Source organism: Choloepus didactylus, chromosome 5 (genome assembly GCF_015220235.1).
Source record: "Choloepus didactylus isolate mChoDid1 chromosome 5, mChoDid1.pri, whole genome shotgun sequence".
Lineage (NCBI taxonomy): Eukaryota > Metazoa > Chordata > Mammalia > Pilosa > Megalonychidae > Choloepus > Choloepus didactylus.
Window position 1 is genome coordinate 53,011,510 of NC_051311.1, and position 27,860 is coordinate 53,039,369.

Sequence of the window (27,860 nt, forward strand, 5' to 3'; positions counted from 1 at the left end):
CTTCTGAGGATGTCCTGCTGTGGTGAAGTTGCTAAGAAAGGGCCTCTTTCAGACAGGACAAACTGGGAGGCACTGAGGTCCTCAGGCACAGAACTTTGAAGGAATTCCCCCAGTTTTTGGTCTCTTGGGTGTGGGGAGTGACTGTTGACTCAAGCAGAGAGAATCTGACTCAGCTTTGGCTGAAGAGGGGAGGACTCCCATGGCATGGCTTCGCCAGCTTTAATCCACAGTACTTACGCACTTTCTCCAGCACTGCTTCTTGATTATCTGCTGGCCTGATCCCAAGGACACTGGACTGATTAATTTCATTTGAGAAAATTGGAGACACTTGTACATTTAAAGAGTCTCATCTCTCTGTTCTAGTGTATAAATAACTTGGAAGAAGAAAGTGAATATAATGCAGAACATGAACATTTAACTGGAAATAGAAAGTTTCCTACTAAAACAAAAATTTACTTCTTTAATCCCACATTTTTCTTTGAGTAAAAGAAAAAATTCACTTGTTTCAAATAATTGAAATACAAGATCATATTAATTTGTGAATTTAAATAAACCTAGTTAAAAGTTTTATTTTAGAAGCGATTGTTATTTACTTAAATATATGATGGCGAAACTATTTAGAAATATGCACAATTAGTTGGTTGAATTTTGGGTGGTTCCCCTCCTGATGGCTTCACATATATGCTCCTGTTCCAGAGATAATCGGTCCAGTGATACCTTTTATTAAATAGTTCCAGGATACCAGACCACTAAACCTAATCAGCCTATATTCCTGGTTTTCTCTCACTCTTCCTCTATGTCTTAGAAAGGATTTGGATAAAATCAACAAAATTCTGACTCTTCTGGGAAAACTGCAATTTGCACAGCTACTTCTTTCTCTCTTTCTTTCTGTTGCTCTCTGTCTCATCTTTCTCTCCCTCTATATGTGCATGTATAGATATAAATATTTACTTTTGTATTTATTTATAGTCGCTGTATTTTAAGCTTGCATTCTCATGGAAAGTCAATGTTATGAGCTCAACAATAGAGCTTAGAGAGTTTCATAACAGAAAATTCATAAGCTATGTAATCAGAGAGATGGCTTAAATTCTAGCTCTAACACATTCAAATCATGTGACTTTGTAAGTTACTTAACCTCTATGAGTCTCGGTTTACTGCTCTATAAAACAGGTCTAATCATACCTACATAATAGAGTTATTGTGAGAATTAACAATATAATGTGTATAAAGTACCTAGTAAAGTGTCTCAATATATACAAGCTGTTGCTGTTACTATTGTTTTTGTTAGAGGACTATAATGAGGATATGAAGTAATAGAATTAGAAAAATTAGGGAAGGGAAACATGGAAAAGAAGAGTCCTGAGAAGTGAGGGAGAAGAGAGTGAACATGAAAGGTTATTAAGGTAAGTTAGTGTTTCACTGTTCAGGTTTCTCATGTGTTGGTAGACTTGATAATAAAAATACTTCAAATTTTCTAAATATTGTACCCATTTCCCTCACGGAATGGCAAAGAATGCAATTTTCCTAGGACTATTTAATTTGGTCTTTATCTCTTCCAAAAATTTTTTTGAGAATGGTATTTGCATTTTGCTGAATAACAAATTACCATGAAATTTAGTGATTTAAAACAACAACCATTTATTTAGCCCACAATGCTGTGAGTCAGCAGTTTGGACAAGGCTCAGATGGACAGTTCTGCTAGCCTCAGCTGGGCTCACTCGTGGGTCTGCCCTTAGGTACTGGTCAGCTAGCCAGTTCTGCTTCTGGGGAATGGTTGGCTGTTAGTTGGGGCGATGAAAGGAGGGAAGTCGTTAGGGTCACCAGACCTCATCTTCTCATCATCCAGTAAGCTAGTCCTGGCTTATTCACATGGAAGTGCAAGGTTCCAAGAGGAAGATTGGAAGGGTAAAAGACTCTTGAGACCCAGTTTTAGAATTTGGGCATTTCACTTCCACCTCATTCCATTGGCCAAAGCAAATCAAAAAGCCATCCCTGAATCAAAGAGCAGAGAGAGACACCACCTCTTTGTAGGAGTTTCTGTAAAGTATTGAGGCCACTTTTGCAATCTCTGCAGATGGGAACTCAACAGTCCTCTGATAATTCAAGTCTTTTCCGTTGGTGTCAGTAGTTCCCTTCTCAAGTCCACCTGTAATCCCTTCTGCTTTTCATTTCAGTTAGGTTCATTTCAGTTAGGTTTTTCTTTCATGACTTAATATTCTGAAAACTGGAAAGAGCTGCTTAAGTTCTTACGTCTCTTCCCTTGTGGCTAGAGCTCAAATTTATAAAGTGTTGGTGCCTGAGGATTGATGCTGATCTCATAGAACCTTCCTTGGGTTTCATCTCTGAAATCTCTGAAATCCACATCCACTCACCCATGCCTAAGCGGGGGCCAGGCAGAGTGGGGAAGCATCAGCTGGATGATCTGGCCAGAGGCTGCTTAGGGTGGACCTGGCTGAAGGGTAGTTTATTCATTGCCCTGCAACGAAGACAGTGCGCCATGGTGAAAAGAGCCCCCTCTTAATTAAATGGACCTCTTGAAACGTTTAGATATTGCATTGTAGCAAATACTAAGCAGGAAAGTGATTTCATCAAAGTAGTTTCACACTTCTTTTATCCATCAGATAATCTCAGTCTTCTGGGTTTACGTGGCTAAGAATTTATTTTCTGATTCTTTTGAGGGGGTAGAAATTTTAGTCATTTTTCCCCAGATACCATATTTGGGATCTAAGTGGTTTGCCTCTAAGTCTCAAAGTTAGAGTTCTTTTTAACACGAACCTAATCCCCAGAGTTCTCCTAGTTTATGTTAGACCATCAAGTCTGCCACCCATAGCTTTGGCTTTGTATGATTTGGGTGACACAAACTCTCTGAACTATCTTCTGGCCTCTAAATTGTAAATTCAGCTCTGTTCCATGAGGCCTACTGCAGGGCATTGCGTGAGCAAGGATGTAAGAGGAGGGGCCAGGGAGCTGCCTGTTTCCCTCAGTGACAGGAAATTAGGTCCAGTGATGACCAGGACTTTGGAGAAAAGTAGGAAATGATTGATCCAATTTAACGGCTTCTCAGGACGCCAGTGGGTCAGACCTGGTTCAGAATGTACCAGACATGATGTTCCTGCCTTCTGGGAGGGGTTACTGTCCTGTAGTCATTCCCACAGGGCCAAACAGTCCTCCACTTTATATTACAGCAGATTACCAAGAGCTCATGTGAAGCACTTTTACTTTATTGATCAATTACTACCTTGGCAGAAGAAAGAAAAGTCACTTCATTTACCACTCTTCTTATATACCCAGTCATCTTTACACAGGTGGGTTCTTTGAAGAAAGCTTGTAAAGCAGCTTAATTGAATGGAGGAGGTAGGAATTATTTGACTTATCAAAATAATTTTCACTCTCTAAAAAAGAGAAAAAAAGTTATCCGTTTCCCTTGAGTTTAAGTGTTCTTTACTAGTTGAGGACTGGCCTGGTTGTTTAAGTTTTAGTTGCTCTTTTTTTTTTTTTTTCCTGGAAGGAAATAGTCAAGGCTGAATCTAGATTCAGTGTGAGGAGTCACCCCTGGAGTTGGGTAGCAAGGCAGCCTTCTGGATGGTAAGGATGTGGCACAGAAGGGCAAGGAAAGCAAAAGGGTCATGGAGTTCCTCAATTTAGCAAGCATTTATCTGGCTTCTACTGTGCCTTGGCATTATGCTAGGTTTTGTGGCCACATCCTTGAAGAGGGAAAAACAAGCAGGTGAAAAAATACCAAGTAAGTGATAAATGTAGTAAAATAAGCATGTGTAAGGATCTTTTGATGCACTTTGGGTGCAGAATGACATGACTATTCCTGGGTGAGTGGAAGAAGGCTGTGTTGTGAAGGTAGGAGGTGGAGAGGGGAGGGAAATGGAATTCGAGCCTTCAGGAACCTTGTGTACAAAGGCAGGAAGTTTTGATGAGCACCTTACGTCCAGGGAAATCCACGTCACTTCATCTGGCTAGACCAAAGCCAGAGTGGAGAGCCAGGAAAGAATGAAGACTAAACATTTTGAGATTTTTACTGTATATCAGTGGAGAAATTGGATTAAATTCACTGACATAAGTTCTAGAAAGGCCTCTGTTTTACAGAGTGACATGCTGTTCATCTCTAAAAGCAGCTATTCAATAACTGGGTTAATTGAATTGTGCCACCTTCCTGCAAGTGGCAGATCCTTTTTCCTAGAAAAATGTGAACAGATTCATCTAGTCCTGGGACTGTTGTTTCACCCGTTCGAATGGTCTAAACTTTCAAGTGGATTGAAAGGCACCCAGAAAGAGGAGAGAAATTTTACTTGTGGCAAGGAAGACTTAGTTTTGAATACTGCTAGCGACATTGTCTGTGTAGCCTTGGAGAAGTTATTTCGTCTTTCTGAGCATCAGTTATGATCTTTATAAAATGGAGATGATAAGCATACCTGCTTCTTTGGGAAGGGTTTTAGACTCATCTGTAATATTTCAGTTCTCTTTAAAAAAAAAAAAAAATCTAAGGCCCTAAATAGCAGGTTTACATTTTAAAAATCTCGGTGGTGCATTCAGGGTATCTGTCCAATTATTTGCTGAATTAATTTATTTCGAGTTATTTCCTAGTTAGAAAAAAAGTTTTAATCACAAATTATTATTGAAAATGTCAAGTGCCCTCACATATTTCTAGGCTCAATAAGTATCTTTGTATTTGATGTTTATGCTTGGCTTGGGGGATTTAAGGGGAGATGAGTGAGTGGCAGTGCTGAAGAATTAATCATAAAATTACCACTGTCACACTCCCCTTACCCTGTGGCCCTTAGCAAACCAAGAAGTGACTTGCTTCAATCCATCAGGGCTTCACTGCTTGCCCATTAGAACAATGTTACTGGACCTTAGTAAAGGAAATAAATGTCTGTGAACGTGAGTTTTTTGAATGCTATCATTTGATTTCTAATGATGGAGTAAGTGTATCTAATGAAGCAGTAAGTGTATCTGCTTACTGCTTACAAAAGGCTGGCCAGGTGAGAACCAGAGGTCACTAAAGTAACTGGCCTGCCACAGCCATCACCTCTATCTCTAAATGTAGGCTAAACGTGGAAGAATGGTGTTCCTACCAGAGGATCTGTCATAAGAATGCAGCACTTTCATGTTTTATTTTCTGTTAAGTAAGAAACCAGACTCCAGTGGAGGGAGCAGGGTGGGGCCGTTCCCTGTAGATTTTGAGCAGGCACACACTGGAGCAGGGTTTCCTCAGTCTGGGCTCTCAGTGACTAGCAGAGGCGAGTGACTAATTAGGTGTACGCTTAGGCAATGTCTGCAGTGTTCTTTTTACTCCTTTGTAGGTTGATCAATTGTCCTAGTTTGCCTGGGACTGAAGGACTTTCTGGGCTAAACTGGGAAAGTCACTGGTAAACTGGGATAGTGGGTCACCCAACTTTTTAGCCTCTCTGCTATTCTTTTCTCTCTCTTGCTGCTTCTCACTGGCAAACAACATAGTGAGCATTTCAAAATGCTTTGTCCGTTGTTAACAGGTAAACTTTACATGTGGTGGACCTGGGGATCTTGAGAGCAGGAATATTTATAAGCTGTGGATTATACCACCAGGATTACTAGTCTTTTCAGGAAAAGTAGTATACAATTGGACCAAAATTTAAATAAACACTAAAACCACACACTTTTGCCCCAGTGATCATTAAATGACAATGGATCATTTTACAATTTTAGTCCTCGTTTTAGTTATCCCTCATGCCTGAGTAGAACAAATGCAAATTGTTTCTCAGTGTCAAAGGGCAGAACTCTAATAGCCCGAGGAGCTTCAAAATAACAAATCCATGCAGGCTGTTGCTCAAGATTTTGATTTTCTCTCTGTTAAGAATGACTGAATTTTTTACTCCTTATGACTCATCAGGAAAGTTCTGTTTATTCTTCCATGTTTGCTGCACACAAACCTTCCTGGCAAAGTTACATGACTGTGTGATATTGCTGGACTGTGTGAAAAACCTCTGATCATAATTTTCCAATCGGCATGTCGTCTTTATTTGACTACCTGTTTTAGGTGGCCCTCCCTCCCTTGGTTGTCTAGCTGTGAGCTGTTTACAAGCTAATTTTGCATCAAGCAATTGCCTAGAAATCATCATGAAAACAGGATTAGGTAAAGCATTTTTTCGGTATTACAGCTGCTTTCTGATTAATGCTTCGTGTTAGAAATAGCTCAGCTTATACCCCATAAGCAAAACAAGAATTTTTCAACATTGTTAAATGATTTTCCCAAAGTCACATTCTGAGATGGTCATCACCAACCCAATTCTCCCATTCCTCTACAATCCCCCTGCCCCACCTCCCTTTTGGGAGGGCCACGTGTTGGGGATTGTTGGCCCCCTTTTGAGAACATTAACATAAACCAACAACAAATCTCAGACACTGTTATCCATCCATCAGTGCTTCTGAACTCAGTCAGACCTCAGTCAGACTGGAACGTGTGTGGAGAAGTGAGAAGGCTATTGCAGTAATTTGGTCATGAAGGAGGAATGTGTTATGTGGAATACCAGTTAATCAGCTAAGTGATAACCAGAGTTTCAACAAAACACCGCCAGGGGCTAATTCCACTTTAAATCAACTGCAGGGATTCAGAGGGAACAAAATCTCTAACTATGAACCCTGTTGTCTCCCAGGAAAGAAATCAGGATGGAGTCAAGGGGTGTCAAGAAGTATATGTTGAAAGGACTTACTCAATGACTGACATATTCTTAGTATCCTCCTGGAATAAGATAGATAGGTAAATAAATGGGTTTGACTGGGTCTGGGGTCAAAGGAGAAAAAGGAATCAGGGAAACCTCTGAGTCAGTAAATCAGCAAATATTTATTGAGCACCTCCTGTGTGTCAGGCTGTACTTGTAGGTGTGGTGGGGGAAGGGTGGGGTGGCTGTGAAACAAGGAGCAAGACAGTTCCTGTGTGTTCTAGTGAGGGGGCAGACGTCAGACAATAAAAACCTGAATAGATAAATAATTTCAGATAATGGGAAATGCAATGGAGAAGGTAAAACAGGGTTAGTGACTACAGTTGGAGGCATGGTGCTGCCTTTCTGAGCTGCCACTTGAGTTGAGGGACTGAGAATTTGAGGGCTTGGGAGCTGACGCCATGTCAGCAATGGGGAAGTTGGGAAGGAGGCTGAGTGTATACGGTAGAGATAGTAGAAATCAAAACACAAAGAGAAACTTCAGTGTTGTTAGATGAGAAATCAGGTCCATATTAGGAAGATCATTTTCAAGTTTCTCAGGAAAGTGAAACCTCACCAGTCCTCTAGATGGTTTTAATTACCTTTTGGTGGTGATGAATAACATAGTATTAGTCATAGAATAGACTTTTAGATTTTTCTCCCAGATATTAATGGCGGGAGTTATTTGATATTTAAAATTTAATTTTTAAATCGCAAAAATAGCATAATACCAAAGTTGGAGGAATAAGAAAAGGAAAAAACCTCCTTTAATCCCACTACCCCAAAAGTGCTGTTGTCTATTTTGTACATTCCTTTCCAGTCTTTTTCAAGTACATGATTTTAGATAATTAATACATAGCCTTGTAAATGTATCACAGCCATTTTTCCACATTGCCTCAAACTTGTATTCCATACTTACAATTCATAATGGCTTTATACACTATTCTACTGATTGGCTGTCCCGTGATTAACTGCACCATAAATGGCTCCCTTTGGAAGTAGACACAGACACGCTCCTACTCTGGTGTAGGTGGAGCCTTTGTAATTCCTCCTCATTCCCCACCCCAGACAAACCAAATCCTGAAACACGGGGGTAGCCAGGATAGAAACAACTCTCTGCATCTCGGTAGGGGATAACATAATAGGGGATAGCGGTAGTAACCACCTTACATTTAGGAGGGGCTTTCGCATTTGTGAAGCCATTTGCTGTACCTTCTGTAATTTGATCTTCACAATGATTCTGTGAGGAAGACAGAATTATTATTTTCATTTTCCCAGAAAAAGGCTCCAGTGTGAAATGATGAAAATCATACCCTCCCTTCCCTGTGTTTATGAAATGACTGGCCTCTTTGCCCTCAGCAGAGGACGAGAGTGAGTCTTGCTTCATTTCTTTGAACCATGGCCTTTTTGGTGAGAATGGACCTCCCATTGGAAAACACATACCTCTCTCGTGGTCCCCAAATGCATGGTGATATCCATCCGTTTTCACCTGGATGATCAAGAAGCATGTGGTATAGTGTAAAGAGTGTGACTTTTGCAGTCAGGGGAACTGGTTTTGATAGCCTGGCTCTGCTCTTTCCTTAACTGTGCAACTTTGGGCTGATTGTACAGCCTCTCCAAGCTTGCATTTTCTCATTAGTAAAACGGGAAAAATAGTAGTACCTAGCTCATACATTTGTTGTGGAGATTTAATGAAATGATATATTTAGCCATTTTCCTCATTAAACTTCTGATGAGAAGACCTATGTTGACAAGGAGCTTAGAGGAAGATCAATGAGTAATCTTGATGGTAACCTTTGTTTCCAAGCAACTCTGTTTTGAAATTTCTCACCCTCAATAGCACCATTATCGAATAACCACTGTGCATTGGTTTTCTCATCACTGTGTCTAAGCTAACATCACTATTTATTTTTATTCCTCCAAAACACATTATTTTATCAAGTATGGGAAACATAAATGTTCCAAAATAAACATTAATAAAATCTCCCTTAGATATTTCCCTAATCTTTATTGGGGTGTTGACAAGCTTTCTGTACATGTTGGCTGTTGAGTAATATTGGAAGAGCCTTGCTAAATATAACAGACCCTGGTCAAATAAATGGTGGGAGAAGAGTATAGGACAAGACTGGTGCCCGTTTCATCGATATGAAAATTGAAATATAAGGAAATGACTTGCACAGTGTAATCTCTAAATCAGTTTTTGAATTCCTGGATGGGGAGAACATAGAAAGATCCCCTTTCTCTGAATTTTGCCATTAAATGAGAATTTGGGGGCCCTTTATGACATGTTTGTTTTGAGATCCATGTTACATCTATACAGCACGATTTCTAGCCTGTTCTTATTAAAACTTCTGTGTGAAGTTGGCAGGTAAAAACCCAACTGATAGATTGCTCTTATAAAGTACTCAAGGTAAGCTTCACAATGGTGAGGATGATGGGGTCAGCAATCTGGATGCTAAACTCCAGGTCCAAGTGGCTATTTCTTTCTGAACTTTGATAACTCATATCTGTCTGAGAGAAAATGACTTTTGTTTGTGCTGGCTTGGCCTTTTAGTCACCCTGAGACCACTGATCTCTGGACCCTGATGTGGGCTGTAGACTCGTTTCTCAACTAGGTACAAGTTAAACAAGTCATGTATAACTTGTTTGGAATTTTTTCCATTCTTGACATGCTTTTGCCTTCCGTGTCTGAATGGCTTCTTATATTTCCTATGACTCATAGGTGTGAGTTGGTAGTACACAGCCATCCTTACACATGGAACAGAGTCAAAAAACTGACTGGAACAATGCCCAGTGATCACGATGGTTTTTGTTGTCATCTCTATAACTGATTGGAATGGCCAGTTGCTCATTGTATGTTGCAGGTCACAGAACAAAGACAATAAAATGTCTCTGCTTTGCTTTCCAGGAGCTTGCAGTTTAAGACAGGTGCATGTACAGGGATGGCCAGTTTATTTTCGTGAGGCTGTTCTTCAGTTACACACTGATATTCATGTTTGTGGTTTCAACAGGAAGATTTAATCTAGGGAATTCTTGTTTTGACTCTAGCACATTTGAATAACCAAGAGGACCTCCTTAAAAGTTAGTGTTTATCTCTACTGAGTCATCTTGGGCAGAGTGAATTGTTACTCTATTTCTTCTTTTTAGTTAAATACAGTGGGTATCTGTGAATATGTAATAACAATGTAATAGGGAAAACTCTTGTAAGGACATGGCATTTAGACACTGAAATTCTAATACATTTGTTTTCTTTCAACTCTAGAATGTTTGTTAATAGGAGATAAAGAAGCTTCAGATAAGTTTTGGTTCCCACCATGGTGGTCCTGTGGCTACCAGCGAGATGAGACTTAGATCCTAGCCAAGAAAATAGGTTGATCATGAATCAAGTTTTAGCATAATGTAGTCCCGGCCTCAGTAAGGGACTAGCAAGCATATTTTAGGCATTCCTAGTACGCTTTGAGCTACATGTTAGCGTCTCTAGAATTTAGCAAGGTTGCCTGACACATAGTGAATTCTTAATATATTTTAGCTGAATGGAAGCCAAATAGGTCAGAAAATAAGAGTAAGACACAGGGTCACAGAGGTCTAAAGACAGTGAATGAAGCAAAATTACCTTGTTAGGTCCACAGCAATAGGCCTAGGAGGAGAATTATTGAAGTCAGAAAGGTAAGCACTTGCTCCTCCATGGAGCCAGAAACCAGAGGGGGTGTACCTGCTACAGTGGCTGCAGAGTGGAAGGGGCGTGAGTCTCCAGAGCTAGCAAGGGTGCCAACTCAAATGCAAGTTGGGCCAGAGAGAGAGGAGCACGGTTGTAAACCTCCTGCAAAGACAAGGCTGGGGAGAGAAGCGGATGTGGGGATGAATAGTCCATAGTCTACACCAGCCAAGTCAGGCTGTGACTAGTGTTTAGTTAGGTTAGGGCAAGAAAAGAGTCCTGTGTAAATGTGTCTATTTCCTTCATTTGAAAAATCCTCTTCCTTCTTCCCTTCAGTTTTTTTGTAAGGCATTTCTTAAAAAAAAAAAAAAAAAAAAAAAAAAATCAACTTTATCTTGGCCAAACCATCAGGAAAAAAAAGATTTATCCAAATATAAGCCAGGGCAGAACAGTAGCTCTATGATTCGGGAGACAGGTATGAAATTACAGCAGTTGTCTTACCCTGACTTCTCAGAAGGAGTAAACAGGGGGAGGTGAGGCAAAATATCAGGTTCAAGAAACATAGTGGAGAGCCTCAGACAGATCTGGCGGGGAGGGGGCTTAGGGCTACACGCCCCAGTTTGAGGCTGAGTAAATGGTTTACAATCTGTCCAACCCACACATTTTTCCTTAGAGGGTAGACCCAAAGAAGAGAGAGTATGGATGAGGGAGTGGACAGATATGTGGCTGGTTGGTGAGTATATTCGTTTTCTTTTGCTATATAATAAATCACCACAAGTTTCATGGCTTAAAACAATCTACATTTGTTATGTTACAGTTTCCATGGGTCAGGACTCTGGTCATAGCTTAGCTGGGTCCACTGCTCAGGGCCTCACCATGCTGCAATTAGGAGTCTAATGCTTGGGGTCTTCCTTTTGACTCATATCGTTGTTGGTAGAATTTAGTTTCTTGTAAAATCTCTCTGACTTATGGACCCTCTTTTAAAGGGCTTGCCTGATTAGGTCAGCCCCACCCAGGATAATCTCCCTTTTGATTAACTCAAAGTCAAGTGAATTGGGACTTTAATCCCATCTGCAAAAACTCCTTCACCCTAAAGTAACCTAATCATGGTAGTGCCTTCCATCACTCAAGGGAAGGGGATTATACAGGGAATGCATGCCAGGGAACTAGAATCTTAGGGGCTGTCTTAGAATTCTGCCAACTGTGTGGGTGAGAGAGAGTGACTGGCTGGTGCTTGTCTGTTCTCTCCATAAAAGCTGATGGATTTAGCAGATTGTAATTTGGTGGGGGTTGGAGAGCAGATCAAAAGTAGTATTTTAAGTGTTTATGGCTGGTGGTCTCAAGTCATGAGAGAATAGAAACTACCATTAAATACAATCTAAAGGGAAAAACTTAATTGTGGGGGTTCTATAAATGCTTTGAGTATATAAATATATAGATGGACATATGGCTAAATGTTGACAGTACTTCCGCATAGTATGCAGTATGTTTTTTATTTTTCTTATCTATATTATCTAAATAAAAATCTACAAATTTATAATAGGGGAAAAAAAGCATTTGTTTTTGAAAACAGACTCATTTAATGGAATTAAGTGAGATCTGGTTTAAATAGTCCTCTGGGAATAAAGAGGTGGAAATTTTGATTTATAAAAGAAAAAGTGTTATTGATAGGGCAATTGATGAGACTTGTTTTAGGGTTTACCCTTGTGAGAAGAGGGTAAATAAAGAGGAGCTCATTTCCAGGATCTGAGATTCTCTTGCATTTAAAGTTCCCAACTGAAGCTATTTTTAACAACAGAGCCTGTGCTTTCACCTATAGGTAACCCTACTTGGTGGAAAAAGATCCAGTAGTGTAAGGACTTGATTGCTTTCAAAATGGAGGACAAAATTAGAGAGGAAATTTCTGTCCATGTAACGTTTAAAGTGTCAGAGAAAAAAAAAATCTATGATTTGAGGGTATTATTGTCCTGCACAGTGATCTGTCTTTTAAGTCTGTGTCTGCCAATAGGTTATTATTATTCATATTTTTTAAAAATCAGGAATTACATATAGAATATCTATCTTCTGGTCACAAAATGTCTGGGCAGAAAATAGTTGTTCTCATTGTTCTTTATTCCCAGAGGACTATTTAAACCAGATCTCACTTAATTCCATTAAATGAGTCTGTTTTCAAAAACAAATGCTTTTTTTTCCCCTATTATAAATTTGTAGATTTTTATTTAGATAATATAGATAAGAAAAATAAAAAACATACCACATACTATGCAGAAGTACTGTCAACATTTAACCATATGTCCATCTATATATTTATATACTCTAAGCATTTATAGACAAATTTGTATTTCATAATTGAGAATATAGTGAACACATTTTTGTAACATATTTTTCATTTAGAAATATATTGTGAACCTTTTTATGTATTAGTAAATAACCTTCTACAATAGCACTATTAATGGTTACTTAAATATACCTTATTTATTTAGAGAGTTTTATATGGGCTATTTTAAATTGTTTATATGTGCATGTGCATATACATATATTAATATCTGTCCATTCAGGGTTATCCACCTTTGATCTAAATTATACTTAGTGGTTGTGATCCTGTTATTTTTACCCAAATGCTCATTTCTTTTGTCTTTATTTACTAGGAGCACTAATACTCGTTGATGCTGTGCTTGTGGCTTGCAAAGGCAAAACTTGTGCTTTATGTTTACTTTTTTCCCTGGTTGGTTCCCAAGACTACTTGTAGAGTTTTAAAATACTTCTTTTGTGAGCTAGAAACCCTAATAAACAAATCACTTTGTTGAGACTAGGAGTATTAGCACTGGCACAATTTACTAATTTTACAGTGTGTTGCAGACATCACGAGGCAGTGAGGTGGTCCAGCTGCACCTTAGTTATATACACAGAGTCTGTGTACAGCTTTGTGAACTGCTGTTTTTCTTTCCCTTTTCCTTCTAAACGGGCTGCTGGTGGCAAAAAATCTGTTTAAACAAAGGTGAGGAAAGGATCAGTTTAGTGCAAGCACAAACTTTAACCTGTTAGAAACCTGAGCTCTGCGAATGTTGAGAATATTAGAGTTAATGGGGAAAGAGGCAATCAGATACTGGTGGGTCATTAGACAGAGGAGGGAATACAATTCAATGATGGGAGACAGTCATCAAGAGAACTTTTTGACGTGGTGACACATTTCATGTGAATGATGAAAACAGACCCACCAAAAGAATCTGAATTAACATATGGTTCTTTCATCCAGCTGAGTCTATATACTGAAAGTTCACTTCTGGGGCTTCTGGAAATATATGAAGGCATTTTCGATTGTCATCATGAGGGGAAAGGCATTTAGAGCTCAGGGGCCAGGGATCGAAATGTGCTGGATGATCCCGGTAAAGGAAGAGTCATCTTACCTAAAATACCAGTATGTCCAATTGAGACGCTCTAACCATTTCAGAACCTTATGATTTCTTCTAGGAAGGAAACATGAAATTATGGCCATCCATTTTTCTGGGGCTTCCTAGAGATTATCTAGTCTTACTTCCCCCATTTTCTAAAGAGATTCTATAGGACTAAGACTAAAAAGATATTGGTCAAAGTAAGGGGTATGGGTAAGAGGAAAGCAGTACAACACTTTTTAAGTCTGATATTTCTCTCTATCTTTTTTGTCTGCAAAAGTTGAGTCTTTTTTTCTGTTACAAGCCTGTCTGGTTGTTTTTCTCATAGACCAGCTGTTCAAAGGGTAGAAATCATCTAATAGTGTCCAGCTGTTAATTCAGCCGTCCTCAGGGGAACTAATTCTTTGCCAGAAAAGTCTCAGAAAAGGCCATAGCAAGGGAAATGTAGGGAACACTGACTCAGGCTTAAGATTTGTTTTCCAGCTATTTTATTCCTTTAGGTGTGAGTGGAAGCAGAGGCTCCCTGCATCATAGCTAGGCTCTTAGAATGTCTGAACTGCAGGGGCACTGGGAGACCATCTGGTCCCACCCTTTTATTACATATTCCAAGAAAAAGAGATACAGAGAGGTTAAATGACTTGCCCAGGGTCACAAAGCCAGGTAGTGACAGAGACAGGCCTCAGACCTAAGCCTTTTTATTCCAAGTAGAGCATTATTTCTACTGTACCAGCAGCTACCCCTTTGATTTCTTATGTTATTTATTAATGAAGAGGGTTTGCTGACTTTCTTTCAAAAATACTCTCCCTCCTCCCCCAAGGCATTGTGACATTATTATACTCAAACCTTATGCAATTTTTGAGCCTGCTGGCTTCATAGGTAATGGAAAAGAACCTTTTATGACCAGGAGGCAAATATTCCCTATTTATGATGTGGTAAGCAGTTATCCACTTTTGTTCAACTGCCTAACGTCTGTGTGCTAGAATTTTGTTACATATGAAACTTAGGTCCCTGTCCTGTCTCCTCTGCTATCCCTAAAACTTTTTTTTTTTCCTTTCGTGGTGTACATAGGGATCTGCAACTCCAGTTTTATCACTACCTAGGTAATTTCTCTTTTTCTCCAGGAATATATTGAAGTCCTCCCCAAATTGCCAAAACCAAAATTAATTCTAATTCCTAAATATGACATAGGAAAAGAAGGCTTGATTCTAATGGGAAGTTAAATAATGAAAAAGTCATAAAAAATTTAGAAGCATTGATCCAATTTAGCTGTTTCGTATCAGGTTTAAACATGTGGTGATTGCATGTATTTCCCAGAGGCACTCTGTAGAGTATTTTTTGTTTGCTCATTCTTATAACAACTCTGCAATCACTAGATTCCATGTATGGGCTTTCTTAGAAAGAGAATATTATGGTCTCTATGTTTTTTTTCACCATTCTTAGACGTTCTCCAACTCTACCAAAGTCAAACCAAGAGGAATGGCAGGACTGTAGCTAGAGCTCAATAAATGTTAGTTGTTTTATTGTTGTTATTTTGACATGCCTTGCTGAAACATGGACAAAGTATTAAGCATTTTTTTTCTGATCAGCCTTTTAACACTATAAAAAATACGAGGCTTATTAAATATCAGCTTAATGGCAAAATCACTTAAAGAGATACCTTTTGGAGTACATGGACTCAACTTTGAGGGAAAGATTTGAGAACAGGAAAAGACCCATCTGTTGGGAAAGATTTGGCCACTGCTTAGAATCAGAGTAAAAAATCTTTGGTCACTTCTCGTAACCAAGTTGTTCTATGTTCCTGATTTGACAACCCGTGGGATTCTTCTTACTCTTATCTCGGAGTGAAGGAGCTCCTCCTGGCAATGGGTCAACTCCCTGTGCATTTAAGCAATATGGATAGTAACTTGTACTTCTGAAGCACTTTTCCTTTTCCCTAGTGTGTCACCCTAGGGATAAGATTACCTCATTAATTTCTGCAGCATATTTGGCTCATAAGGAAAGAGTAGGTTTTCTAGGGAGGATGCCATTTTTTCCCCATACCTGACATCTTTGGCATTTGATCTCAACTTGGAGGCAGAATTGTCCAATTGCAAAACAGAGGTTCTCTTCAGAGAATATCATGGGAGAAGTCTGTGGGTCCCTCTTCAGTCACCCATGTTTGGTGATACTTACGTTTAGTCGCTGTCTCTCTTGTTACAGATTCTGCAGTATGGAGTTCACCCTTCAACTCTGCTTTCATGTGCCACTTTGGATCTTAGTTTTCTCAAATCAGAATGCTCCTGTCTGAATGTGGAGGTAGAGTCTAAACTTGGGGGTAGAAATGGAGAAAAGGCTGGGGGAAGAGGTAGTTGTCAAGACGGTACCTTCCCTTAGTATCTCAGGTCCCTGTGGCTCCCCCACTGAGGATGCAGAGAATAGAAGTGCAGATTCTGTACCGCCTCAGCCTGGAATGGTTGACTCCATCATGATTTTGAAGGGCTTTCATTTGTTGGTGAGATTAAGCAGTCTTTTATAGGAAGGAAGAATGAAGAGAAGGACTGAGGGGATTGTTTGAGTTTCTCAAAATCAATCAAAGACCCTTCCATCTGATATGGATATGTTATTTCTGGAACAACTCTGCCTGCTCTGAAAGCCACCTACGGATTTCCTCCCATAATGCAAGGAGATTGCACTGCTCTCAGACCCAAGATGAAATTCAAAAGCACTTACAAGTAGGAATCGGAGTGCCAGGTTCTCTTTACTCGTGATTGAGAAGCAGAGGGCTATGCTACAAATGCATTGGAAGGGGAAACCAGGGATCCAGCTCTACTCTAGTGCACAATTTCCACTCTCTGGATAACTCTTGATCAGATACAATAATGATGTAGAAGTGTTTTGTCATATGTGAAACACTATGCACCGAACATGGAAGGTGATATTGTAATTATATTTTGTTATCATTATTTTTATCCTGTGGAGACTGGTTGATGCCCTGAGGTCATGGAGGGGGAGGCCCTCTACTAGGTATAAAAGGGTAGTTGGGTCCAGAAAGAACTAAGAAGCACACATTTGGGGGCATTTGTAGCTATATATGTAAACGAGGCAAGAAATAGGCAGATTGAGATTGAATTTCTCTGATACTCTTAGTTCTCCTTTGCCAGCAGAAGCCAACCAAGGGGTGTTTCTTCCTAAATCTAAGTAGCTGATTTGTTTGCATTGGGGGCAGATATTCTTGAAACGACACAATGGCTTTTTCACATCAAATGTTAAGCAAAGAAGAAACTGCTATCGGCCATTTAGGATTGGACTGTATTTGGAGAAAGTGCTTAATTAAATTTACTTGTTTTAATGATGGAAAACAGAAAAGTACCTGGTTTAAAAGAAATTAGTATTGGTGCATCTCAAGAAGCCGATGTCATTTGTAAAAATTTGTATTTGCTTAGTAAATAAATTAGGAGTGACTCTGTTTACAAAAAGTAGAATTTACTCTGTCAATGGATTATAATAGGGTCCCTTTAAATAGCGCCACTCCCCTTTATAATTTGATTAAACCTGTTTCACAAAGAAAGGCTCATTTGGATACTATGAACAAAAGTATGTATGTTTTGGATTAGGGATTTTAAAAACAATTTCTGCTACTACTCTTGAAATTCTGTAATGCAGGTATCATTTCAAACACATACACACATACACACTTCTTAGTCCAAAGTTTATTTATTTAGAGAAATATGAAATGTACCAAAACTTTGGTAGCAGAAAAGAATTGAGGCAGACTTGAAAGTTCACTATAATGAGGTTTGACTTGTGAGCCGTTGTTTTTTGTTTGTTTGTTTGTTTTTTTGTGAGCCGTTTTTATGCTGTAACTTTGACAAGATCACCTTTTTTCTGTTTCTTGGCATCTGGCCATTTTCTGTGTGGTATGTGCCACGTTTTATATATATATATATGTGCCACCTTTTGTATATGTTTATTTGTATTTTGTATTTGTATATGTGCCACCTTTTATATGGGTTTTTTGTATAAGAACAGTTCAGGTCTAAGGTTTGCTCTCCTTGAAGGCAAGTTCCTGGGAGATGCAGGGAGGGGGTGGAGGAGGGAGGGAGGGGGTCCCCGTGTCTTTCGGGGCAGCCTCTCCCTTCTCCATCCTCCTCCTGGGCAACTACAAATGAACTGTGTGTTTTGCTGGAGAGAAACCTTGATTTTTAAAGTGAATTTGAGGCGCGTCCTCTAAATTATTTCTCTGCATTTCCTTAAGGCTTTTGGAGGTTGTTAGCTTGCCCCAACCGCATTCCCTATGTCTGTGGCATGTTCCTGTGCTCTAGGCAAGGCTCCTAGCTGTGATTTTTAAGTAAAAAGCCTTCTTTCCCTTCTTGAGAGCGATCCATTCAGCCAGAGACCTGCACCAAACGCAGTAACATTTCCCCAGGCAGCAGGGCTTGAGAAAAGGATCTTTGTGGAACACAGATGGCGGAGCTCTGGCCAGGTTCTGCTTTCTAAACCCCATTACCTCCTGCACCCAACCACTTCACTGGCCCCCGGGCAGTGTTTTCTAAATCTAAACACACCCATGAAACAGTAAGAGGGCGTTTTCCCTCTTCCTTTCACTAAATTTAAAAGTTTATGCAGCTACATCTTATATTGCTGTAACATTTTTAGAAAATTACAGGGTATTATAGCTGAATAGGTTGTTAGCAAAGACCCATAAATTATTCTCTTTCTGGGAGTGTTTAACATGAGATCTAAGGAAACCCTCTCTCCCATGTGGGTGAGCCATCTGAAATTGTGTGCAGTATTTGTGTGTATGTGCCTGTGGATACTTCTGGCAGGTAGTTCCAGAACTGCCATTAGATTATCAAGAAAATCCATGACTCAAAAAGGGTGACAAACCACTGATCATGTCCATAGTCCACTCTAGCTCATCACCATCCCCTCTCGCCACGCCTCCCCCACCCCCACCCCCCATACTCCTATAGTTTTATAGATAAGAAAATTGAGTCCCAAAGATGTGGAGTGACAGCCAGTGAAATGCAGGGCCAGGACTAGAACCCACTTCCTCTTCTTACTCTGGTCCAGCCCTCTTTCAATAGCGTCGCACAAAGGAGGCCGACTTACAGAGGGCAGTACTGCCGGGGAGCAGGCTCCATGAGCACACTGAACGACTGGGGTGCAGTAATGCTTTCCAGATTATTTATTTATAAACTCATTTTGCACCTCAGGACAGAACTCTCTAAGACTGATCTTTATTCGTCTTTCGGCATGCCCACCACCACTCCCAGCACAGTGCCTTACTCAAGAGTAGCTGCTCACTATATTTGTTGAATGAGTGAACATCAACGGTGAGTGCTACGAGGATGACAGCAGCTTAGTGCAACCAGTTATTTGAACTCAAGAATTACGAATCTTTCATTTTCCTATCCTCCTTATTCCCCTTTTTCCATTTTGATCACATCAGATCTTGGGGCACAAGTGGAAAAGTCACTGTAATTTTTTAAATAAAATAAATAATTTTTGTTTGGTGAACAATTTCCCCTAATTTATCTGATTTGTAAATTTGCATATCTCTTTAAGCATTTAATGAGACTTATTTATAAGAGTGCCTGGGCTCTAATTCTTTTTTTTTTTTTTCTGTTTGGGATATTGTCAAATAATAAGGAAGCAAGAGAATTATTGAGTGCATAGTATCTGTGATCTGTGCTTAGCTCTCAAGGGGATGGGTAAAAATGTTTATGACTGGTCATAGAGTTTATAAGGCCTAATGATAAAAAATTTAAATAATTTGACAATGAGGGGAACATCAAAGAAAAGTAAAAAAAAAAGTGTCAGATTAAGAGATATTTATTCTAAAGGCTGCAGCTGTTCAGGGAAGTAAAATCAATTCAAGCTGTATCTGTCTAGAATGACTTTATAAAATAAATAGATTTGTTTTGTCTTAGGTTTCCAGATGGGTAGAGAGGGAAATGAAAGGCCATTCTAGGAAGCACAGCAAGAGAAGCAATGTAGAAATAGAAAATGCCAACATTTTATTGTTTTAATTATGTTAGGCTTTTAAAAAAAAAGCCTTTTAAAAGATTGGGTTGCTGTGCCAGTGACATTTTAGGTGAATTACATGCATTATCTAATTTAATCCTCACAATAGGAAGCGGGTGCTATTGTGTTCCTCACTTACAGGCCTAGGAAACCAAAGCTTAGAGAATTGAAGTCTCTTGCTCAGGTTCACACAACTAGAAGCCAGGATTCAAAGTCAGGGCTTCCTGGCTCCAAAGCTATAATGCCATATGTTGATGACCACAAGGGTTGGAATAAAAGTGTCATGTATAATAAAGGGAGACAAGCCTTTACAGGATGATTGGAGCCAGGTTGAAGGATATTGAATTCCAGGTCTATACATAATGGGGAGAAAAGACTTTGGCAACAGATTTCCAAAGGAAGTTGCCAACTGTCTTCCTTTAGCTATTGATAAAGGATGGAAATTCCATCTGAGTTGCATGTAGAACTTTCGTGTCATGAGAAAGGACTTAGCACTGTCGGGAGGTTTCTTCCAACCCAGAGATTCTGTGATGTTACTTTGAACCCTTTGGCAGGAGTATGTACTGAGGGCAAGTAAACATCTTCATCTTTATCACCTTCCCGAGAAAGTGATTCTGGTAGCCTTTCCATCCAACAAGTCCCTGCCATATTTCTACCCTTTTAAGACAGAAAAACTGTGTTGATAGTGAATGTGCCATCAAAGAATTCAGTGGGTCTATGCTGTTTTATTTATTTATTTATTTATTTAACTCCTTTCTCTGTTTTGTGTCAGATTTAGAGGCTGACTTAAATGAAGCAACATGCTGTAATGCATGTGATTTGGGGTTGGCTAGAGTTCGGATAGAATCTCAATTCTACTTTTCATCAGCTGTATTACACTGAACAGGATATCTAACCTCCTTGAGCTCCCAGTTCCCTATTCTATAAATGGGGCTATGTCTGCCTTATGGGAAAGCACTGATCTCATTTTCTGAAAATCTAATATATCCATCAGACATAGGCTTAGTCCATCAGACCAGCCTAGCACTTAATTCTATGAGTATGAGCATCATCATCATCATGTTCTTTATACTTGTTAAGAGTTTCTCTAAGAAATTGGATTTTGAGGCTCAAATACTTCTTTCCCAGGAAAAACAATGTGAGAAAAGTTCAGTGAAGTTGAAGTAAGAGGACTATAGTTCAAGGTCTAGCTGTAACAGTAGGTAACTGAAATCGTGGACACTAGGTTTAAAGCCAACATCACAAGGTTGTTGTCAGCATTGAATGAGGGAAAGCCTATGAAAGTAATTGGTAAACCCATAAACTTTGACTAAAATATTAGCAGCATGGTAAAAATGTCATTATGCCATTGTCTTTGAAAGACTTAAATTAAAATTTCATATCCCCTGAGCTCACATGGGTAGTATTTTGCTGAAATGGTTGTAGGATTCTCCAATGTTCTTACCTCTTTGAGGCTCACTTGGCTTCTTTCTGTGGTTTTTGGCCTCTGTGCCAGTTTGAATGTATTATGTCCCCCAAATGTCATTATCTTTAATGTAATCTTGTGTGGGCAGACCTATCAGTGTTAATTAGATTGTAATTCTTTGCGTCCCACCCAACTGTGGCCATTGAAAGCAGACTCTTGCTCTGGATAAGCTAAGAGAGGACAAATACCCCAAGTGCAACTAAGAGTGACATTTTTGAGGAACTGCAGCCTAGAGAGGAACATCCTGGGAGAAAGCCATTTTGAAACCAGAACTTTAGAGCAGATGCTAGCCACATGCCTTCCCAGCTACCAGAGGTTTTCCGGACACCCTTGTCCATCCTCTAGTGAAGGTACCCGATTGCTGATGTGTTACCTTGGACACTTTGTGGCCTTAAGACTGTAACTGTGTAACCAAATAAACCCCCTTTTATAAAAGCCAATCTGTCTCTGGTGTTTTGCATTCCAGCAGCATTAGGAAACTAGAACAGCCTCCAAGACCATGATGCCCGTCTCTCGCTGGCTGTTGTGAATGATGGGTTGAGCCTGGCCTGGTCCCTGCCTCAGCAGTAGAATGCCAAGTCACAGTATCTAGTTGGAACTATGTGGGCATATCTTTTCAATGACAAGTACCTCCCCTGAACCTACCCGCTACTCACCACTTTGTTAAGCTCCTTGGATTGGAGGGTGGTTAGGCGCAGTTGGTCCCTGCTTCTGAAGAGGCTCTAAATCCATAGGGGAGATGACACTAACACACTTGATAGCAAAAGTGAATTCTTCAAGACTGCCTATCATTAGAGCTAGATTGTTTGGTAACATGATAATTACTCCATAATCCACATGGGGGAGTCCAGGGAAGGTTAGCAGAGTTAGAGGAGGTTTATTATTGGTTATCCAGGAGCTATTCATGAAAACTTTCATCAGTGCTGTTCAGAAGAAAGAAAACATAGTGTCAGCAGAGTAGCCCAACTTGGGCAACTTCCATGGGAAAGTGTGGGCAAAGAGAGCCTGTCCTAAGAAGAGAACATGATTCCAGAGTTTTAGCAGGGCTTGTGGATCTGACCAGTCTATACCGTAGCTTAGAGAACAGAATCCTGGCTTGGGAATGCAGGTTTGTGAGTTCTACTTTTGCTTTTGCATTTTACTCTGTTATTTACTTCTCTTTCTGTTTCCTTAATTTTGTTCTTGAAAGGAATTTAGCCAAGTGCTTATACAGTATTCACCATCAGGCAGTCGGTAAATTTGTCATTAGGTCCCTACTTAGTGAATCAGATCCTGACTTCAGGTTATTGTAAATCAGGAAATCTGAGTTTTAATCTTAGCCTTGCCACTGTTCTGTTCCTGGCCTCTCAAAGCATGGTCCATGGAGTAGCACCATCAGTATGACCTGGGAGCTGGTTTTGAAATGCAGAATCTCAGACGCATCTGTACCTGCCATCCAAAATCTATATCTTAACAAGATCTCTAGGTGATTCATATGCACAAAAAAATTTGAGAAGCACTGGCCTAGATGGTCAGCTTTGGGAAGAAATAGGCTTTTTCTATCTTCTTTGATTATTTTGTATCCCCAGTGCCTTCTAAAGTTAAACACATAATAGGTATTAAATTCATGAATTTTCCTCTGACCTTGGGCGTGTCTGAACTTCTAGGGACCTTGGCTACCTGAGCTGCAGTAGATGTGGGGGGACAGGGAATGGAAATAGGGTCAACCTTCAGTGTTTGAAAAACTGAAGTGAGTATTAATCACCTACTGGTGGTGGTAGTTGTTTTCCTATGGATGCCTTTGACCTACTAAGTGCAAAATCTCTGAGGGTGGGTCATAAAGTTTCTATTTTTAAAGCTTTCCTTCATGTTCAAGAAAATTTATTACCATATCATATGTAATTGATACGAAATTGATAAAAAATCTTGTAATGTCTCTCAATGGAAATGGAATACAATTCAGAAATTTAAATGAATGAAATAGAGCTACATGTATAAACAGGGATAAATCTAAAAAAAATTATTTTCAGAGAATAAAGCTTCAGAAGGATATGTGGGGTATGGTGCTGTTTATTTGAAGTTTAAAAGCATTATGTGTATATTATGGAAACATATAATGAAAGTATAAAGACATGGATGGGAATGATAAACACCAAGTTCAGGGTGGTAGTTAACTCTGGGAAGGAAAAAGGGGAATGGATGGGAGCCGTAACAGTCCTTTCATGTTTTATTTCTTTAAAAAAAGAGAAAAATAGAAAAAGCAAAGAAAAAAGGTGATAGCAGCAAACATGGAATTATAAGATGTTGTTTAAAAGGGGTGATGGTTCATGATACTATTCTGTGTTACTTTCCTGAATGCTTAAAATATTTCATTATAAAATGCCTGAAATAAAATTCTCCTGGTCATACAAGCAGTTAGCATTGGGGGATTATTGCTTTAGATGCTCCTTAGGACCTTCCAGTTCTAAATGTGTTTTCACATGGATAATTTGCTCCATACCACCCTCCTTTGTCTCATAGATGGCCAGTGTCTGTAAGGCCTGCAGCTTCCCTGAATTCTGGCCTGAGGAGATGTAGTCATTTCCTGTATCTGTGATGACAGTGAAACCCACCATTCTAACTATAGTTTAAGGACATAGACAACAAGGTCCTCCTGTCTGCTGTCTGCTTCTTTCCTTTATTAAAGGAAAAGTTCTGTCCTACAGCTACTCTGATCTTAGAGCTCTAGCTTTAGAGTCACCTCTGCCTTCCTTTCCCTCAGGCTGCTTTCATTTTTCACAACCTCTTCGTTTACTGCAGTTCGGTGGTGGGACTCATCTATTTGAAGCCTGAGAATTTTCATTGCCTGCCCCAAGTCTCACAATTTTCTATCAGTTCTCTTATCGCGGTATCTGCTTCCTTAACTTCCTTTCTGTACCAGAAGCATCCCTAAAAGTTTAATCAATAAGGAAGAAAATTGTTGGCCTGTGATTCAGGGAGCATTGAAGGAGGCAGAAGTGGCTCCAACAGCTGGTGCTAAATTAGATTTAAAAGTTTTATACTCTATAACAGTTGTTCTAAACCAGGGATAATTTTGCCCTCTAGGGACACTGGCAATATCTAGAGATGTATGGTTGTCACACTGGGGAGGGGAGAGGTGCTGCTGGCATCTAGTGGGTAGAAGCCAGGGATGCTGCTAAACCTATGATGTACAGGACAGTCCCCCAAAACAATAATTATCTGGCCCAAAATTTCAATAATACGGAGATTGAGGAGCCCTGCTCTTCAGATCCTCATACTTTGGATATCCCCCTATCAAAGAAGGCCAGTGGCTGGGGCTGCAGCTCCTTTATCATGAGGCAGTAGAACAAAAGATGTAGGAATCCCAGTGAATATAGGTACAGACCATTCATATATCACCTTCCTTGGCATGGTGGGGCTAGGGAGTCCATGGCATTGGAGATGGAAGATGTGAAGAGATTAAGGGGATTAAGAAAAACTGGAGAGGAGCAAAGTCCAGGTGGTAGTGAGAATAGAGAGAAGCTGCCTCTGATGCCTTTGACTGGCACCTAGCTATAAATAACCACTCTCATGCTATTTACAGGACAGCTTATTTCAGATATTCCCATTGCAAGTGTGGTAGATGGTTACCATAATGGCCCCATTGAATCATGCTGCCTTTGGTCCATACTCTTCTGCAATGCAATTTTTTGCCATTCCTTTCATCAAGAGGTGGAGTCCATTTTCCCACCTCATGAATCTGGACTGGCCTTGGCACTTCCCTTGACCAAGTGGGTGTGGAAGAAGTGATGTTCTATGCCTTCTGAGGCCATTCAGCTTTGATTTCTCCCTCATGGAACATTTCTGCCATCATGTGAGGAAGCCCAACTTGATTTAGCCTCCTTGAGAAAAATACCCAGCTGTCCAGTTACCCCAGCTGAGCACAGTGCCCAATAGACATTTGAGCTGAGTGCAGCCACACCAGTGAACCCAGATGAAATCAGTTGACTCACCAAGTCAACCTATAGAATACTGAAAAATGATAAATTGTTATTTTAAGCTTATAAACATTGGGGCAGTTTGATAGATAACTGTACATTGTAAATAAGTGATTCATATAAAGCAATGATGATATATTTGCCTTAGAATATGTGTGTAGAGTAAATATCAGATCTTGGTTAAGAGAAACTGAGTTCTTCCTCCTTTGTTTCTTGTAGCACTTCTCAGAACTTCTGGATGAGTTTTCCCAGAACGTCTTGGGTCAGCTCCTGAATGACCCTTTCCTCTCAGAGAAGAATGTGTCGATGGAGGTGGAGCCATCCCCAACATCCCCTGCACCTCTCATCCAGGCTGAGCACAGCTACTCCCTGTGTGAAGAGCCTCGGGCCCAGTCACCATTCACCCACGTTACCCCCAGTGACAGCTTCAATGACGGTAACCTCAGAGCAGGGAAATACCTGGGACAATAAAGCCTTTGCTGTTGAGCTCCTTGAGGGCGTTGGAACATGCATTATATTATTGTCAGCACCCACTTTAACCAAATACCTACTGAGTGTAAGGCCTTGTGCTTGGGCTTTGAGGAAATGCAAAGAGGCACAAAACACATCTCTACTCCAAGCTGTATACTCTGGGAACTTTCTGTGACTGAATCATAGTAATTACTTTCTTTGATCCTGTGGATTAGACAGCAGGTCATCCTTTTGCAAATCAGGCTAGCCTACCTGGTTGATAACTCCTGCTAATCCACTAAGTCCCATTGATTCAAGAAGTCATGCCTTTTTTTTTTTTTTTTTTTTTTTTTAATTTTTATTGAGATTGTTCAGATACCATCCAATTATCCAAAGATCCAAAGTGTACAATCACTTCCCCCTGGGTACCCTCATACAGCTGTGCATCCATCACACTTAATTTTTTTTTTTTTTTTACCATTTTTTTTAAATTTTTATTTATTTATTTATTTATTTTTTCATTTTTATTGAGATTGTTCAGATACCATACAATTATCCAAAGATCCAAAGTGTACAATCACTTGCCCCTGGGTATCCTCATACAGCTGTGCATCCATCACCACACTTAATTTTTGTTCAAGTTTTTAGAAACTTTTCATTACTCCAGACAAGAAATAAAGTGAAACATGAAAAAAGAAAAAAAGAAAAGGAAACTCTAAACTTCCCCTATCCCTAACCAACCCCCCTCAATTGTTGACTCCTAGTATTGATATAGTACGTTTGTCACTGTTTATGAAAAAATGTTGAAATACTACTAACTGTAGTATATAGTTTGTAATAGGTATATAGTTCTTCCCTATATGCCCCTCTATTATTAACTTCTAATTGTATTGTCATACATTTGTTCTGGTTCATGAAGTGATTTCTAGTATTTGTACAGTTGATCACGGACATTGCCCACCAAAGGATTCAGTTTTATACATTTCCATCTTTTGACCTCCAACTTTCCTTCTGGATCACACTTAATTTTTGTTCAATTTTTAGAAACTTTTCATTAATCCAGACAAGAAATAAAGTGAAAGATGAAAAAAGAAAAAAAGAAAAGGAAACTAATCCTCCCCTATCCCTAACCAACCCCCCTCAATTGTTGATACGTAGTATTGATATAGTACATTTGTTACTGTTTATGAAAAAATGTTGAAATACTACTAACTGTAGTATATAGTTTGTAATAGGTATATAGTTCTTCCCTATATGCCCCTCTATTATTAACTTCTAATTTTATTGTCATACATTTGTTCTGGTTCATGGAAGCGATTTCTAGTATTTGTACAGTTGATCATGGACATTGCACACCATAGGATTCAGTTTTATACATTCCCATCTTTTGACCTCCAACTTTCCTTCTGGTGACATATATGACTCTGAGCTTCCCCTTTCCACCTCATTCACACACCATTTGGCGCTGTTAGTTATTCTCACATCTTGCTACCAACACCCCTGTTCATTTCCAAACATTTAAGTTCATCCTAATTGAACATTCTGCTCATACTAAGCAACCACTCCCCATTCTTAAGCCTAATCCTATATCTTGGTACCTTATATTTCATGTCTATGAGTTTACATATTATAATTAGTTCCTATCAGTGAGACCCTGCAATAATTGTCGTTATGTGTCTGGCTTATTTCACTCAGTATATTGCCCTCGAGGTTTTGTCATCAACCCATTTTTTTTTTTAATATGGTTTTGTTCACTCACCATACATTCCATCCCAAGTAAATAATCGATGGTTTTCTGCATGGTCATACATTTATGTGTTCACCACCTTCACCACTATCTATATAAGAGCATCTGCATTTCTTCCACAAGGCAGGAGGGAGAGTCAAAGAAGGTAGAGAGGCAAAAGAAAGAGGAAAAGAAAATGACAGCTAGGAAGCAGCAAAAGGAAAAATAACCTTAAATCAAAGTAGAATAAAGAATCAGACAATACCACCAATGTCAAGTGTCTCACATGCCTCCCCTATCCCCCCCTCTTATCTGCATTCACCTTGGTATATCACCTTTGTTACATTAAAGGAAGCATAATACAATGATTCTATTAGTTACAGTCTCTAGTTTATGCTGATTGCTTCTCTCCCCCAATGCCTCCCCATTTTTAACACCTTGCAAGGTTGACATTTGCTTGTTCTCCTTCGTAAAAGAACATATTTGTACATTTTATCACAATGGTTGAATACTCTAGATTT

The 27,860-nt window shown here is 39.5% G+C and overlaps 1 protein-coding gene across 2 annotated transcripts in view; it reads left to right on the forward strand.

Moving 5' to 3' along the window:
* CREB3L2 (cAMP responsive element binding protein 3 like 2) overlaps positions 1-27,860 on the forward strand; it is a 124,789-nt gene that overhangs the window by 33,884 nt on the left and 63,045 nt on the right. For both annotated transcript variants that reach the window (XM_037836079.1, XM_037836078.1), the window contains exon 2: positions 25,383-25,599. In XM_037836079.1, the coding sequence (XP_037692007.1) occupies positions 25,383-25,599 (217 nt within the window). The remainder of the gene's footprint in view (positions 1-25,382; positions 25,600-27,860) is intronic.